General features: G+C 40.1%; 1 protein-coding gene across 16 annotated transcripts in view; it reads right to left on the bottom strand.

The window, feature by feature from the left end:
* CREM (cAMP responsive element modulator) overlaps positions 1-17,223 on the bottom strand; it is a 65,191-nt gene that overhangs the window by 13,074 nt on the left and 34,894 nt on the right. For 4 of the 16 annotated variants that reach the window (XM_083827353.1, XM_083827349.1, XM_083827338.1 and 1 more), the window contains 5 exons: positions 15,775-15,889; positions 15,019-15,142; positions 7,393-7,539; positions 3,378-3,469; positions 3,095-3,237 (listed from right to left, as the gene is read on the bottom strand). The exons of 1 other annotated variant lie outside the window; for it this stretch is intronic. In XM_083827353.1, the coding sequence (XP_083683479.1) occupies positions 3,095-3,237; positions 3,378-3,469; positions 7,393-7,539; positions 15,019-15,142; positions 15,775-15,881 (613 nt within the window). In that variant the 5' untranslated portion in view covers positions 15,882-15,889. 11 more of the 16 variants (XM_083827355.1, XM_083827339.1, XM_083827357.1 and 8 more) reach the window with 7 other exon arrangements.

The following is a 17,223-nucleotide window of genomic DNA, read 5'->3' as shown; positions in this document are numbered from 1 at the left end:
CATGAGTAGGCAAGAAGGAAGTTGATTCACAATCTCCATCTAAGCAAACAACTCTTGTGTGTTTAGACCACCACCACAGGTGAGGCAAACCATTTTTTTCAGTATTCAACAACCCCTGTGACAGAACGACAGCCAGCAAAGCAGTTTTGTAGCAAATCAGGCTACGTGGCTCATACAAAAGACACCGCCTTAGGAAAAAAGTGTATGTTCTCCTTACAGAAAAATCAACATACATGGTGACGGATGTAAACCCACATTTCATCTAGCTGGTCATGCCTGTCAGTCCATCTGCTTCCACAGGCCAAAGCCAAGAACCCTAAGGAAAGGGAAATGGTATTTGGAAACCATGGCAACGTATTTTTTGGCTGGTAAAAAGTAAGCAAAGAGCAGCCATCACTGCTGATAACAGAACCAAGCACATTTATCTTAAAACCAAGTATGTTATCAAGTTCTTCCAAAAATAATTACCACATACCTACCGACACCAACATACAGCCAAAACTATCTTTTCAGCTACTCTTAACCTGCCTCTCCCATTCAAGAATAGAGAGAGAAATAAAGAAAAACAAGGATTCAGCATATTTAGTGACATATGGTATATTTTAAACCAGGCCACAGTAGAGACAGCTGTAGTGACCCTACAAGACCAGCCTTCATTGCCATGGACACCACGAAACCTTTATAAACAAACTGCTGGCTGCCTACACAGGAGAACCCAGGCCACCAACACTGGCCAAGGACAGAGAGGTACTCAGATACGGTGATGATAAGCAGATGAGGAGATATAACTGACATGAGAGATAAAAATAAAATAGATCTCTGTCGTGACCTTCTGCATTGCACCCAGCCAGAAGTCAGCACAGGAGATGTCCCATTCCCACACAGCCTTCCTGGGTTTAGGGGACCCCAGGCAGGCAGCAGCACAGCTGCTCAGAAATGCTGCAGATTTGTGCCTTTTGGGCCTGCTGTCAGAACTAGAAGCAAACAGCCAAGCTCTCTTTGGTAAATTCCAAATTAAGCCTCCATCTACTACAAGGAGATGACCATCCTTGCTACCACTTGGATTCAACCTCAGATGTAACTTTTCCGGCAAGCAGTAATTTTAAGGACAAAGGCTGTATTTTTTCCTAACCAGAAGTGGAGAGAACAGACTTCACTGCAGAAAAAGATATATGACATTTTAACTTGGAAATGTAAACTTGAAAACAAAGAACATCAAATGAATAAATTGAGTAAGAAAGCAATTTCCAGGAAGACAAGGCTCTCAAAACGTATTTTTAAGCCTGAATCAGTAGGGTCTATGAAGACTGACATTGCATCCTGAAGCCATGTCTCATTATGTCTGAAACATTAAATAAATATTTGTAGATTTAGTTATCTTAAATGTACTGCAAAAAAAAAAAAAAAGCTACCAATAGAACTTACTGAAAGAAAAAGCAGCATGAAGCAGAATTCTTCTATGCTTCCATGCTCAAGCCAGGCTTAAATTAAGATAAATTAGATTAAATTAAATTTCTATGGACTCTTCTAATTCAAGCACATTGTTGGTGATGCTCTCTGCTCTTTGATTTTTCAAAAGTAAATGTTTGTTTGAACAAGAAAGATAAAACTGAGATTTTCATTATTCTTTTATACGCTTCCCTGCCATTATAACATAACATTCAAACTAAAATATCCTTCCATTAAGACGTGAGAATGGTCTCTTGCAACCACAAGTCTGGTTTCGCAGAGGAATTTATGAGTAAGAAATCTAAACTCCTGATTTCTTAGAAATCCTTAAGGTTTGAAGGCTCATTAGAGCATAGTACGGACACTATAGCACTTTCTTTTTTAGTCTTGAAACTGCAAATACTTTTCTGAAGCTAACATCACCACCACCACCCAAAAAAAAAAAAGAAGAAAGAAGCAGATTCTGGACTAGGTAACTGTCATTTAGTACGACCAGAAGTCCATGGAAAAGAGCACTTCAAATGATGGACATCACAAAGCAGACCTTTATGTCTGCACTTTACAGGACGGCTAAGAAAAGCAGCTTAGGAACTCCAAGCAAAGTTACTTTCTATGCAGAAGCGTAGATATTATATGCGAATTCTGCCTTCTCAGACTTGGTAACAACTCAGTTGTACAAACTAAAAATAAATGAAGAATTCTAAGGGTGACTAGAACACTGCATGCAGAAAGACATTTTATCTTCTCTTATATTCTACTGTTCATGTTTTAATAGACTTCCTCTGTTCTCAAAGCAAAGTTTCAGAAAACAACATTCCTTTGGCAATTCTGCTGTCATTATATGAAAGGGAAAATACCTGCATTTCAGCAGGTCTATGCATAGAAAGACATCAAAAAATAACTGCAGGAATGAAGCTTTATCAAATACATAATTGGAAAAAAAAAGTTATCAGAAAGGTATCCCTTAGATGATATACGATTAAGCACAAAGAAGATATATGGAGCAAGTTATGCAATGTTTTCAATATAAACGCAGGAATTAAATCTAGAGAGTAGAACTGTGAAACTAACTTTTAGACTGTGTTTGGATAAAGTACCAAATGTTGAAGACTACAATTGAGGTTAATTCTGCAGTTAAGAGAGTGTTAATCGTTGGCAATTGGAGAGATAGACAGGTTGTTCTTTTAAAAATGAAAATTCAAAGTTAATAAAGAATTTCATGCTCCAACCCTATGTTTAAAAAAGTAACTCCTCACCAATTGTCATTTTTCATGTAGCGTATAATACTAATACATATCAAATCACAGCAACATGAAACTGCAATGGTTTATAACACTGTACATGCACACAAAACATAACCCAGTGCCAACATTTGTCATTTCATCTGAGCCTCACCTCCACATTTTTAATGCGTAGGAATTCTAGAAGGACTAAGCTTAGCAATCAACAAGCATTAAGAGAAGCAGGCTAAAATGTCTGTTGTGCCCACGTTAGGAGAAATTAAATATAAAAATTTAGATTATTTAGAAATATAGAAGCTCTCATTCTTCTTCACCAAAACATCTCTACTTCATTATGGAACTTTTAGAAAAAAAACTGTTCCTATTTGTGTTCTGCAACGAAACACAGATCTTTGCAAACATACTGTATTGCCCTGAGCTAGTCTGATACAGGCTGGTTGGCATGGACATTGGAGAAATTCCAGAAGGCGCTCCTTCTTCTTCTGACTTTTCTTCTTCAATCTTCGGGACTGCAGGAGTATCTGAAGAGAGTTCATTCAAAATTTTTCTAGAAGAGAACAAAGATAGTTTTATATATTTGAAATTCCATACCCACGAGAAACTAAGTCACTGGCTTTTATCAGACAGTTTTGCTGTTACATATAACCTGCCTTTAAAACCAGCAAAAACAAAACCAAAAGTCCTTACCGGTATGAAGGCCTTCTTGAAAGTATTTCCCTACGTTTTTGAGAATCAATTATCTCTTCTGATTCTGCAGACTCATCTGCAATCGATGCTACCTGTAATAGCAAAGTTTCTGAAATTTATAACTTCATTAAAAAAAAAGTAAAAAGATCATATTTAAAAATTCCTTCCATGTCTGCATACAGGAAGTTTATGCACTTTTTAAAAAAATCACAAATCATGTGATCTTGGACTTCTCTTTCCACAACACATCACAAACTATGACGTAAGCAACACACAGGCACTTAGATGACATCTTCCATTTCGAAAAAAATATAAATAATCCACATTACAACGTTAGTGACATCAAGAAAAAGTATTGATATAGATTTCTTTAAATGTAAAAATATTGTACAATTAGCTTTTAAATTAAAATTAAACACTTAAAATGCAGAATACCGCATGAATGCACCTTAAATAACTGTATACAAGACAAAAACTTCTTCAAAACCACACCAAATCTATTTAGAAAATAAGTTTATTTAAATATACATTTATTAAATTACACTTATCAACACGTTCATAAATACAACTTAGCAATTTCATGAAACTTTTAGAAACTTCTGTGAAGTCTACAGTATCTATTTTATTTTCTCAAGACTTTATTAGCATTCTTTTCACAGGTTCTTGTCTCTTAAAATCACCCAGAGCATTAAGGCCTGGAGCTGAATCACACTCTTTGCCAGCAAATATTACATTACACAGAACAGAAACCGATTACTGAACAAGAAAAACATGCGCATTTCTTGATTCTTGCAACTACTCAGAACTATTGGTGTATAAGATTTCCAAAACTGAAACAGTATGCTAATGGTGGCGTGGAAAATGACCTTTTACATAAAGACCATAATGCAGCTGCAGACTAAATACTGTTCTAAACTAACGCTGAACAAGCACTCACGTCATTAAACAAGAGTGAAGTGACTAGAAGGCTCAAGTGTTCGACCTGGGTGAAGACTTCTCTACAGCTCAGGAAAGACCAGACAAACCTCGAGAAGTACTGTGGCTGCTAGGCCTCAGCACTTGGTGCCTGAAAACAAAACCTGCATGACCAACAGAAAATGACTGGTTGGAAGGCTCGGGAAATTCATGGGCCTGTGTCACTCCATCTCAAACCTGTACAACTGCACCTTGAAAGAACTACATGTTACTGCAGAACGAGGGTTTTTCTCTACATATTAATTTCATTACATTCCAATTTTGTGCAAAAAAAATTACATTAATAACGTAGCCTCAATTTTGCTGGGTAGTAGATAGGAACGTGATTAAAACACTATGCCTATCTAATTAAAACAGACCTGGAAATAATGAGAAGCACTTCTGCATGTCTACAAGCATCCAGCTCCAAACCAGGCTTCAGAGCTGACTGGGGAGACACGAGAGCTTCAAAACATTTGTATTCGTTCTTTTGCAGGATGAACCAATGCTGACCAGAGATCTTCTGAAAGGCATTTCCAGTGCCCTGTGCAGATCTACTCGTGGATCAATCTTCAAGCCTCTGGCACAAACCTTTAAAGGCAACATTACACAGCCAAGAGCAGCATAACTCAGAAAGTGAGCTTTCACTCCACAGGATAAAAATAATTAAAAAAAAAAAAACGTCCCAGGACAAACAGCAGGAAAACAAGATCTTGGTCATTCCACTTAGAATTACTAATGGCCACCCCTTCTTGACTGTGAAGACAACCAAGAAGTCAGGAACAGCAGCACTTTGGTAAGATGGTAAGTAACTAACAAGAAAATGTAAGCATTTTAATGTGGAAGAGGAAATTTTCTGCAAGACGTTTCAAAAGTTCTAATTTTCATCAGGATACAAGAGAGAAATGTAATGTTTGTTTCTTCTAATAGCAAGCAGCCATGTCCACGAGGCTTACAGAAGGGAAGCAGTGCCGTTTCTCCTGGCCATCAGTCAGACTTCTCCAACCTTAACACGCTGTTCTGCATTTGAACAAATATAGCTCACAACAAATATGATCTCATGTGCCTCTGTCAATACCTGATATATTACAGGGGAGAAGCGAGTAGCAAAGTCAAATAATCTGAATTGCAAGCCTTCCTACAAGTAAAACAACAATAACAGAACAAAGAACACAACGCAGATAAGTATTTTTCATCCAGAAAGCAACAGTGTTACAAGAAAAAAAATACAATTAAATGTCTTCCAGCTTAAAGCTGCAGGTGTCTGAGGGAGAGGTCATGCAGGCTTTAACAACAGCCTTCAAGATATTTTTATTTATGTATTTTATTTATTTATATAAGCAGACTGATACCGTTTTCCAAGTCTCCTACTATCCGGCAGAAAAAGTACGCTAAGTTAAAGCCAAACAATCTGGAGGAAGTGCCAGGTGGCAGGATAAAGTGCTTAAGAAGATCACAGAAGAGCCTAGGCAACCTCTGCAATGCTGTACTGGAGTCCTTCACAAGGCTTTTTTTTTTTTTAAACAGCATCTTCAAGCCCTTCTGGGAGAGTCACACTATTTACCATTAACGTGCTCAAACGAAAACAAAGCCAAAAAAAATGGAACTAACAAGTTAGTATTAACCAGGACACAGCTTTCCCATCTCTGCTCTTTCGGGAAAGAGAGGACAGAGTTGACTCAATACAACAAACAGTCAATCTCCACCCCCTAAGACGACACAGCAGCAGCTGTCAAGAGATTCGGGAGAAATTCCTCCTCCTGAGCTCTGAAGCAAGGCCTGTTTTTGTATGCATGCCCCAAGCACACCAACATGAAGACAAGCAGTGACAGAAACTAGGAATGACTATAACATGATTATTTGATAAAGTTCACCCTGGCAAATTATAGTGAGAAAGAATTCCCAAAAAGAGTATTTATTTTTTGAATATTCCAATTTGCCTTCAAGTCTGACCAAACCCAAGCCATCTCCTGCACCTTTTCAGTAGCAATCTAGAATTTCCAAAGCTTACCATTGTACATTTTACTTTACCTTTACTACTTTTACTTTTTTCATCTACACCTACAAATAAACTACTGAATACCTGGCTGAGGTTTTATTCTTGTTTTCTAGTCTCTAGGATAAATATACTTGCACATGCCTTTTTATCTATTATACTTGAAAGCTACTAAAAAGTTTCAAAGCAGCTTCTCAAGAAGACTGACAATACATTTGTCTTTTCCTGACTACGTTGCAACGACTGCAGGTAAAACAGTTCACATGTAACTGTTATCTAGCCTTTCTTTAAAGAGATTATCAATTCTACTTGCAAGAACCAATTCAGCCTTCATTTTGCAATCAGTTTTTAAGGAAGGATCAAAGACATTCCCGCCTACAAGAAAAAAGCTAATGGGAGGCTTGCCTAGTCATTTGCAAAATAGTGCAAAGTCATTCTCTTCAGTCTTTTTCACTACTTAAAAGCTCTGAAAGCTCTCTAAGCATTTTGTACCGGTCCCTGTTTTCTAACATCAGCAGGTTCAAACGTGAAGATTTGCCAAATAAACGTTTATTTTGAGGCTGCCCTTATTTTTGCTCTTTACTTATACACACCCACAAAAAGCAGTACCAGATGCTCTAACTGAGCCTGCTACACCAACAAGGAATCATTTGAAGCTATGTTTACTTCCATCACATCCAGATGCTCTCAGAAATACAGCGTAAGAGACACTTGCAAATTTCCATTAGAATCAGGACAATCGCGGAGTTGAACGAAACAGAAGAACTGCAAGGTACGCTAAAACAAGGTCATGTTATTACACAAACTTGCTGTTGCAAAAGTTCAGGGTTCCAAGACACAATTTCTTAAGAAATAAACAGGAAGCATTAAGGAATCGCTACACAATGCTTGCAGAGCTGCTACTAGCTGGCTGCTTGCCACCGCCCTCCCCACCCCCACCTTCCTACAACCGCACGAGTAAATCTCCCAGCGCCGGCAGGAATGAAGAGAAGCTGAAGATGAGGGCAGGGGCATGAGTAATGAAGCACCAAATATTCATGAAAACAGAACAATAAAAGAGCTAACCTGAACAGCTTGCATTTGTGGTGACTGAATGACTGAGGGCTGTGTGGCTTGAATGACACCCTGGACATGAACAGTTTGACCAGAAGGCAACTGCACTAGAGTTACTGCTGGAGATCCTCTTCCAGCACTTGATGCAGCTACAGAAACCTGCAAAAGTTACAACCATCATGTTTAAGAAACACACCGCAAGATTTCAGTAAATGCTTTTAGAAGTGATACTAAAACAAACTGGTTCTGATGCCGTACCCAGAACAGCTTAAGCGTGCGTACTTATCTCACACGCAAGTACACAAGTCTTCATAGGAAAAACGTGGTATCTCTCCAAATGGTGTGGAAAACTGAGCCCTACCAAACTGCAAATCTTCATCCTTCCCCCCCTTCCCCCCAGAGACTTCACATTTTCTTTTCAATCAAAAACAACCCTAAGCTATCACAGAGTAAATCTGCTGTTGCTAGCATGAAGGCTAGGAAGAAGCTCAAGAAACGTAACCAAAAACACCAATATTCATTCAAGTGGTATGTTGCAGCAAAAAGATACAGAGCAGAATGTTCTTGGTCCAAAAAATATCCACAACTGTTTTGTTTTTGCTTTGTTAAGCTAAAAGTTTAGGTTCAACTTTTGGTTTTCAGATAGATGTCTCAAGGGATGCGATAATAGGAAGGAAAAAAACGTTCAATAAAGCAATGCATGGGTTTGTAAATTGTTTTAGTTTAATAAATTCACTTTACATATTTCGCAAAACCAAGACAGAGTTGGAACACTTTGATACAACTAAAATAACGTACAGACAAATCTTTAAACTTAGCAGAGCTGAAGAAAAAGGTAGCCCCGTTCTGTCCAGGAAGACATCTGACCCCTTTTTCTAATGACATCTCAGAGCACAAGCAGCTTTGCCCAGCCCCTGGCTCTCAATCACGTGTATTGATGCCGAATGTGTTAAGATATAGTTAAGCATCTACTGACTAAGAAATAACTCAGATTTTATTCTCTTACTGCTAAAATTGTTATCAGAAACAAATACTGAAGCAAAAGGGAAAACACTAAGACTGATCTCAAGTTCTTCGTGATGAAACATCCTGAAACTCAGAGTGAAGAGGAAAAAAATTACAAACAACTTCATAAAATCATACGATAAAAATAGATAAGTCTTTCTGAAAGTAAACTGCATTGAAAAACTTAATTTCTAACTTCCGCATGAACAAGAATAAGCCCTGAGTCATATCTAAGATGCTGATATCTTCCCCTTCCTAGCTTGGTTCTCAGCCCAAAAAGGTAGCTGGTGCGAGCAGTAGAGGTAAAAAGAGATGCGAGTGAGAAGAAAAACATGATTAATGCCCAATTTGAAAAAAATTGTTTAAAGAGTTTTGTATTTTTCTATATTCACACTGAAGTTGTTTTTTGGGGGTTTTGTTGTTTTTAAATTCCTAATATTAAACTTTATTTATGATCAGTAAGCCATTGCTTGTCTGGGAAACATTTCTTTAAGGCAAGAGAAAACGTTTATCTACTATTAAGATGTACTGCTATCAAGAAGAGCAGATGTTGGCTCACATTATCTCAAAGAAACGATGTTTCTAGCAAACAGACACAGGAGCTTGTCCACATTCACTATGCAATTGCTCGATTGTTGTAGTAAACTGAACAGATTTTCAGGAAATAAAACAATTGAGGACATTTTTAATCCCTAAATGCAAGCAATCATTCCTTAAATGGCATTAAATGGCAACATGTAAATAGGATACACAAGCTCTCTTCCCAGTCTATACCACAAATACGAACATTATTATCAGAATACATATTTGAGATCTAGAACATCTTGAACGTCCTGGAGATCGCGATCTATTTTCTGTCAGTCAAAGCTGACATCATCCCAAACCCCAGCTTCAAGGAAGGAGCATGGAGCAGTCTAAACATTTACAAAGCATGCTAACTTTTCAAAACATTACAAAGGCAATTTCACCAAACCTTTCAGTTTGCTGCTCTCAAAGATAGCAGTAATCTGCTACAATTCTCTAGGGTATCAGGAAGAACATGTTGAGTACAAACACCAAACTGCACTACATGTACAGTTTATTAGTTCCTGTGTTTGGTACACAATGGGTCAGGCACATATAAGCAGGAAGTAAACCAGTACTCAAAATTAAGAAACACTGTTGTCATTTAAAAGCTACTTATTCATTCAGTCTAACCGCAAAAGGAGGGGAAAAAAATAATAATAAAAAAATCACTCAGCTAATAGTCTAAAGTCGACAGTATCACAGGATGAATTGTTTTGTTCCCATTAATTCAGATAGGAGATTAAATGGAGGTGTAGGGTGCAGGGGGAGGAGAGACAATAGTATCTTTAAAGCTGGTTCCAAAACCAAAAAGTGATTTGCTTGCTCATTTATATCTGCTTTAAACATCTCAACTTGATGTGATCATGGCTGAGTTTCCACCAATTTCTGAAAGTTATACTGCGTGCACATTCATGTTATTGCAGTCCCTACGAACTACACTTAAAGTCTGTGACTACTTTGTCTTAGGTTTGTTTTCTAGAACTATGACAATTTCTAACGTCGTATTTTGCATCTCTTTTACAAATTTTTAAAACTGTAAAAATAATTTTGATTCGCATCTCGCTTTGAATTGTTTCGAATTGAACAGTCCTGTGTTAGCCGAGATACTTTTGCCATTTGAGGCTATCATGCATACACACTGACTGACACAACCCTGGCAAAAAAAACATTACTTTCAGCCGTCAGCGATGAGCAATGCTCCTTCTAACATCGTCACTCCGAGGGCTGTGTAGCACAATGCCCGAAAACAATCCCTAAGCAATTCAGCAACACAGAGAGCGAGCGGAAGATTAACACCCCAAGTACCTGATTAAACAGTGCAAGGGTTATGCCCCAGCAATTGCTAAGAGACTTTGGATGTTGCAATATCCTTTGATGGTCGAGCCTCTTACGTGTGCAACAGTCGAGCCTAATAGCTTCAACAAATACCAACCACGTAGTCTGACATGGCAGCGTGGGCCCGTACTCTGTATGTTTGGAAACAGAAGAGCTCCCTCTTGCAAAAAGAGGGAAACAAAGCAAAAGTCACCCTCCCACCCCACCCGTCAGAAAAATAAACATGAATTATCTTCACACTGAGGTACGTATTCTTTCAGGAGTTCAACTGCTTATCAGTTCTCTGACTTCAAGATCCACGGCTCACTGCACAGCTGTCCTGAGTACACACACTGTCACTCAAGGTCAGATAACTTTCCCCTACAGAGTACTACAGAGTTCACACTGACACTCAACCTCTCATGCTTCAAACTCGGCTAATAGGAAGTACACCACACGCAGCTCCACCTGATTTGTGCCTCAGCTGTAGAATTTAAACGCTGCAAGGACTCCAGAAGTAATGAGAGGAGTGCTTCTGGAAAAGAACAAACCCTTTGTGGGTTCACCTAACAGACGAGCACAGGACTTGTCACGCTCAGGTACTGCCTAGCCTTTACGAGGAAAAGCTGAAGACAGGGAAGTTTTGGCCAATTGCACAGCCAACATCAAGAAGGAAACTCCTAGTTTTAAGGAAGTCAAGGTTAGACTGATCTCAGCCACTTGGCAATAGGATACACTTGAAGAAGCACAAAGCAGTGACAAAGCTGCAGGTTCGTAATGCTCTAACATCAATTTTCCTAAATGCCCTGGACTTGCACTTGGCAGGCTGGTTTTAGAGCCACATTCACAACACTGTGGAGAACTTCTACAGTGCTCAATCTCCTAGGAGCAAGATTTAATGCAACATTTCGTGCTGCGAGCCCAAAGTGAATGTCCTTGAAGTGCTAAACCTGAGCAGTCCCGGCTCACAACAGCTCTGCAGTGCCTGCATCAGAAAGGTCCCTCCTAATCCCTCCGACAGCAGTTTTCACACTGTAAATCCTGGCCCATGTCTGGTTCAGGGCCAGCACGGTGAGGTCAACAGAAAATATTTCAGATCAAGGCAGCAAACACAGCTCTAATAATAGATGGAATATAACAAATGTAAATACTGATTCAAAGAACTTATCCAGGATGCAGGATTAAATAAAAAAAAAGGTCCTTTGTCAAAATTGAAAAAGTTCTAAGCATATTGCTCTTACTTATTTATAGTTATACTTAGTATATTTATGTAGCTGAGCACAGTACACCACAGAATGCTATACAGACTCTAAAAATGCTGCAAAATGAACATTAATTTAAATAACAATGCACATGTAACTGTTCCAAATTTTATCATAGATATTACGAGAATATTTCAGTCCAAATTAACTTATTTTTCTAAGAGCAGCCCTATATGCATTAGCATATCACCTGTGCATACGAGACAAAACCCATGGAGATGCTTTCCACCTCACACCTCTGCTCTTCACTGAGGAAAAGGCATCGATCTTCTCGTTTGGGTGTTCTACACAGTTCAAACAGCTTCTAAAGACAACCAAAACTTTTATAAATATTTTCTTACATAATTCTGTTGGTGGCTGGGACTTAGCGTCTGTGGCTGAATTCCTTGCATACCTATCTTAATCTATATTAATTAATTTTATTACAAAAATATCCCTTTAAAGGCAGAAATTGTCAGTTTTGCCTCAATGGATGAAAGATGCATCTCATTTTGCTAGTTTCTGATTTGCTAATTTTTGCTTTTGCAGGAAAAAATGTTTTACTTTCATCATCAAAAATTGCAGGAGCATATAACTATCTATTACACAACATGAGAAAAAAAAAAAAGCTCTTATCTCTGCTAATAAATTATAAGGGGTCCCCATGGCACTGGAGGTTATACCACCACACCACAGCTCTCCATCCAAACAGTATCAATGGAATGCTTCAGCACAAAAACAGTGCCTGCTCTCTTCATACAATCTCCACACTGATTACCTGGTCGGCCTTTATCACACTAGGTGGCAGGTATTTCTCTAAAAAGCCTGAATTCCAGAGGAGGAAAACAGACAAACAAAACACACTCCTATGCAGTTATATCCTTCAGCATTTTCCTCATCATTCCCTGAACAAAGTATTAATTCAGCAGCAGGCCAAGGAAATTAATAACCATAAAATTCCACCTGAACACAAGAAAAATTGTTGGTTTTTTTGTTTGTTTGTTTTTTACTGTGAGGGAAGTCAAATAATGGTACAGGCCAACCAGAGAAGTGTGGAGTATCCATCCTTGGAGATATTCAAAACCCACCTCCACTCAGTCCTGGGCAACCTGCTCTGGCTGACCCTGCTTGAGCAGAGCTATTGGTCTAGAGGTCCCTCGTTGCCTCAACCATTCTGTCATTCTTTGATAATATACAGAGAACCACAAACTGAGTATTAAAAGATAATGTATGAAAATGATTTACCTCTAACAGAACAAAACCAAGGTTGAAAAAATATCTGCCTTGAAAAAAAAATAAAAACCCCACACGGATGTCTGAAAAACAACCCTCAAGTTCAGCGAGCAGACATTTTACCTCTTGGTAGGAACCAACTCATCCTACTTTTCTCACATTACTGCACAACTTCAAGAAAATTACTAGGAGAGATGACTGGAAGTGGGAGCAAGCTACATGACAGTCACTTTCAGTGGCTGCCTTAACTGCACTCCTTCAGAGGTAAAAGAGGGGGAAGGAGCTATCTTTGCCCTTCTGTCCCAAATTCACAGGTGCCAGACCAGCAGCACAGCCACAAATCCCTCAGAAGCGCCCCGAGTTTCCCATCCCACACCCAGCAGAAGCAGGTAGGGATGTTCCTCATCCCAAAAAGTCCCTGCTTCCCCTCTCACCATGGCTCTCTAACCTTCACTGGGACGACCTCTCACCTGCAGAACGTGCCAGGCGGGAACGTAAACTACGAGAGTCCTCCTCATCCTAGGCCAAGCAAAGCTCCCTGCAAAACCAGGCCGTTCCCCCTTCTCGGCAATAAGCTCTCCTCCCGGGTCAGGCCGACCCACCGAAACACGGCGGCAACCGAGCCTCAGGGCGCCAAGGGGGTGGGTGGGCACGGCCTCCCGGCTGCCCAAGGCCAGCAGTGTGTGTCCCACAGGCCGCAGGGGCGGCAGGAGGAGCACGGTGGCCTGGCCTGAGGTGGCGGGGCCCCCGCTGGTCAGTGGCCACCACCAGGGGCTCCAGGGGCCGCCCGCTGGAGGCCTCCCGGCTCTGCCATTTTCCTCAGCGGCGCCACGCTGCTGAACCCGCTGTTCTGGAAGGCCCGCACAGGGACATGGACTCCAGCTGAGAGCACTGAGCAGCTCTGAGCTCTGCCCCGGCTCCTCCTTTTGGTCAGAAGGCCTAAGGAACTCAGAGATGTAAACTCCAGACTCTTCTCCTCATCAGTACTTCAAGAGTTATTGGTTTTAACTGAAAGACCTAAGGCCCCTGCCCAGCATGGCTGAACCTCATCAGTTACCACCACGCAGTACTCAAGTACCAAGAGATACCAGCAGAGACTATTGTATGAGCTAATGGCTTACAAGTAAAATCTGTTACGTTAAAACACCGAATTTGAACTATCAAAGAAAGATGAAATGAAGGGGTGAAATCAGCAGAAAAAAAAATATCTTGGTTTCATACTCCATTCTTCAAGGGAAAAAACAAAACAAAACAAAAAAAAAACAACACAGGATTTCCAGGGATGTAGATAACAAAACCACAACCCAATGCCACAGGTTAGAAAAAACAAACGAGTTCTACATGGTGTCTGAAGACCCAGAAAAACCCAGTTGCATTCACTCTTGAAAATAAACCTATAATGTAAATCAAGTATCTAACACGCCACATACATGGCGTGAAATAATGGAGCATCCCTCCCTTATAGTTCAGACAGAAATCTTACTAACCTCTAACTTTTGATGTGGAAGAATTTCTCTAATGTTTGTTTTTTTTTTTTTTTAACTCAGTTCCTTTATTTCACAAAGCTGTTTTGAAGATCCTTCAAAGGGGTCTACACATCCTGAAGCTATAAATCTTAGCACTGGCAAGAACATTCTCTCAAGTGCTGAACCTTTCAGTGCTTATTTTCATGTTTGAGAATTGTTATTATGTCATCTTTATCCATTAACTGCCAAAGAAGTATCCAGGTATGATTACTATGTAGAACATGTACATTTTAGAAACCCAGATACTGTCACCACATGCACAGAGATGAAACAGAACAAGCACAATTGTACTTGCAAGACTAAACACATGCTATAAAAAAATGGAAGTAGGAAAGAGCAATGACTATTTTTATTCATTTTCACTTTTGTTATGCAACACATCTTCAAGACACACATTTCCACTGTTTGATCTTGCAGCCACCTCAATTCTTTAGGACTCTATCCTCATCTGCATAACAAATACATATAATCATCTGAGAAAAGTGTAAAGGATCCCTAATGATCATTCTGAAAAGCCTAGTCTCCTTAAAGTGTCACCTTTTAACAGACCTGATGTTATACTGGCCTATCGTTAAATACAGCAGGTATGGTTTTCAGTATAAGCTTGGTGTTTTTTCCTATTTAACAACAAGACTTAACAGCACATGACAACACCATACAAGTTAGTAATTTCATCATCAACAATAAAAGAATCGTAACATTTCTGAATGTCACTTTATTGATTCTTCTCGTCTTTCCACATTTCAGCTTACCTGAGGTACTGAGGAAATATGACTTTCGCCTGGCTGACTCCGATCGTGAACAGCATCTCTGTCTGGCAGAGAATCCACTGTATTTTCATCCTGTTGCGATTCAACCATTTCCATGGTCATCTGTCTAAAAGTAAGTACACACATATATAAATTTTGTTGTATTAAGGTTTATCGGGCATCTAGGGAGAAAACAGCACTACAAGATTATTTTATATTTGGAGCAGTAAACTAACAACTAACAGTAAACACATAGATCTTTCTCAAACTTATCAGATTAATTGAAGTCCTTTCTTCCCACTCACTCATATTAAATCTTCATTCACATAGCCAAGAGCTATAAAACGTGTGCTTTGGAAAGCTGCAAGGAGGGGCAGTTCTGGAAATGGTTCTCAGGGGAGGGATGAGCAGAGCCCTGGGGTCTTGAGCAGAGCTGACCCAGGGTCTACAAGCACTGTGCTCCTGCACAGCCCACCAGCACTGCCTGCAGAGGGTCCCTCGTGTCTCCCAGCGGCCACGTGCTGGCACAGCCCTCTAAAGGCTCCGCTGAGAACAACCCCGGTCTGGGATTTGTAGTACAACTATCTGTAAACTGCTCAGGGCTCAAGACCCTCAGCCATTCTTCTCACTCTGCAGGTTTTAAAATTAGGGCAAGTTTCAGAGAAGAATAAACAACTCCCTGACCCTCAACTTAAACTACAAGTTTAAACTCGACAGAGAAAGCTTCTAAATATATCTGCTGTATAGAAATGCAGTTACCTTACGGTTGCTTTTCCATATCTCTTGGCACTCTTAGTCATAACGGAAGATGTGTGTGTGTTAAAACAAGGTTCTCTTCGGCTCCCTTTCTCTCTCTCCCCTACCATTCTCTGCACTGAAGGTGTAACATGGAACAAGTGACAAGTCACAAGCATTGCCATGGCAACCGTGCAAGTCACAACAGAACAAAGATGGGGATATAGGTTGGGCAGACGGGGAGTACCGGAACCTACAGAGCCCAGCGTGCCCCGCAGACACGCTCCCAACTGCGCGCGGTGTTGGGGAAGGAATTAAGACCACAGGAGGAAGTGACACCGCTAGGGGCTGTAAGAGGCAGAAAACAGAGCTTCTGCAGGCTCAGATCAGCTGGGTTCAGGCCCTGGAACTAGGGCACGGCAAGCCAGGCTGAGCGCCACCTCCAGCTGTCCCAGCTGGCTGGGAGAGTCCCACATGCGGCAAGTTAACGGCGCTGCGTCCAACTCAGCTCCTTCTGGGGCAACACAGAATAAAGGCATGAAAACACTGCTCTACCTCTGTGGTAACCTGAAACCATACAGGTCAGAGATGAACCCATTGAAATGACATAGAGCAGCAGATTTCAAACCTGCGTTCCTCTAATGGGGTCCTACTGACCGGATTTAACAGCCTGCCTTGCTGGCAGGACCTCACAAATTAAGCGCTTACACTTGTCGGGGTATTTCTGCGAACAGAAGTTTTACACTCTGTGTCAGCACCGATTCAGATCAAATTCATAATTTCTTTCAACATTCCTGCCTTCTCGTAGTTATAACTCATCAACTCTTTCGCTAGGTACAAGCTAATTGAAGGGCTACTTTAATACGCCAAACTGGACAACTCTGGGGAGAATGTTTTCACCAAGTTTTCCACCATAATTTTTCAAAATGTTTATCTTATTAATGCATTTCATTTGTATACATGTATTCAATATAACAATAAAAAAGTAGAAAATGTGTTTGTTCCTTAGTAAACTGGGAATAGCCACAGAGCTTTCATGTTTGAATCTGTATCTGGTTCACCTACGAATGCCTCCGTAAGCTTCAGAACAGCTCACCCACCAGGGCAGGTTAAATGATGACTATGTACGGGCACCACAGTCACTGCAACCTCTTCCTATATGAATACAGTCAGATTTAATTCACTTTGTACAGGCCTTGAAGTATTTTGTTACCCAAAGCCATCTGTCACACATAACCTACTGCTGAAAACACGAACAAAAAAACAAACCAGAAAACCAACACACAAGTATTTTCATCCCACTGAAAACATTTCACAGAAATTTTACCTGGCAAGAGCCAGACTTCATTTCATGAACAAACGGGTTTTATGTTCCAAATTGTAGCTTAATCCTTTCCTGATTGCAGAACACTATCAAAAATGTTTTGTTTTACTACTTTTATTATCAGCATCTCTTTCCCACAGCTTTTCCAG

This window comes from Anser anser (assembly GCF_964211835.1).
Source record: "Anser anser genome assembly, chromosome: 2".
Classification (NCBI taxonomy): domain Eukaryota; kingdom Metazoa; phylum Chordata; class Aves; order Anseriformes; family Anatidae; genus Anser; species Anser anser.
This window is presented reverse-complemented; position numbering and strand designations above follow the sequence as displayed.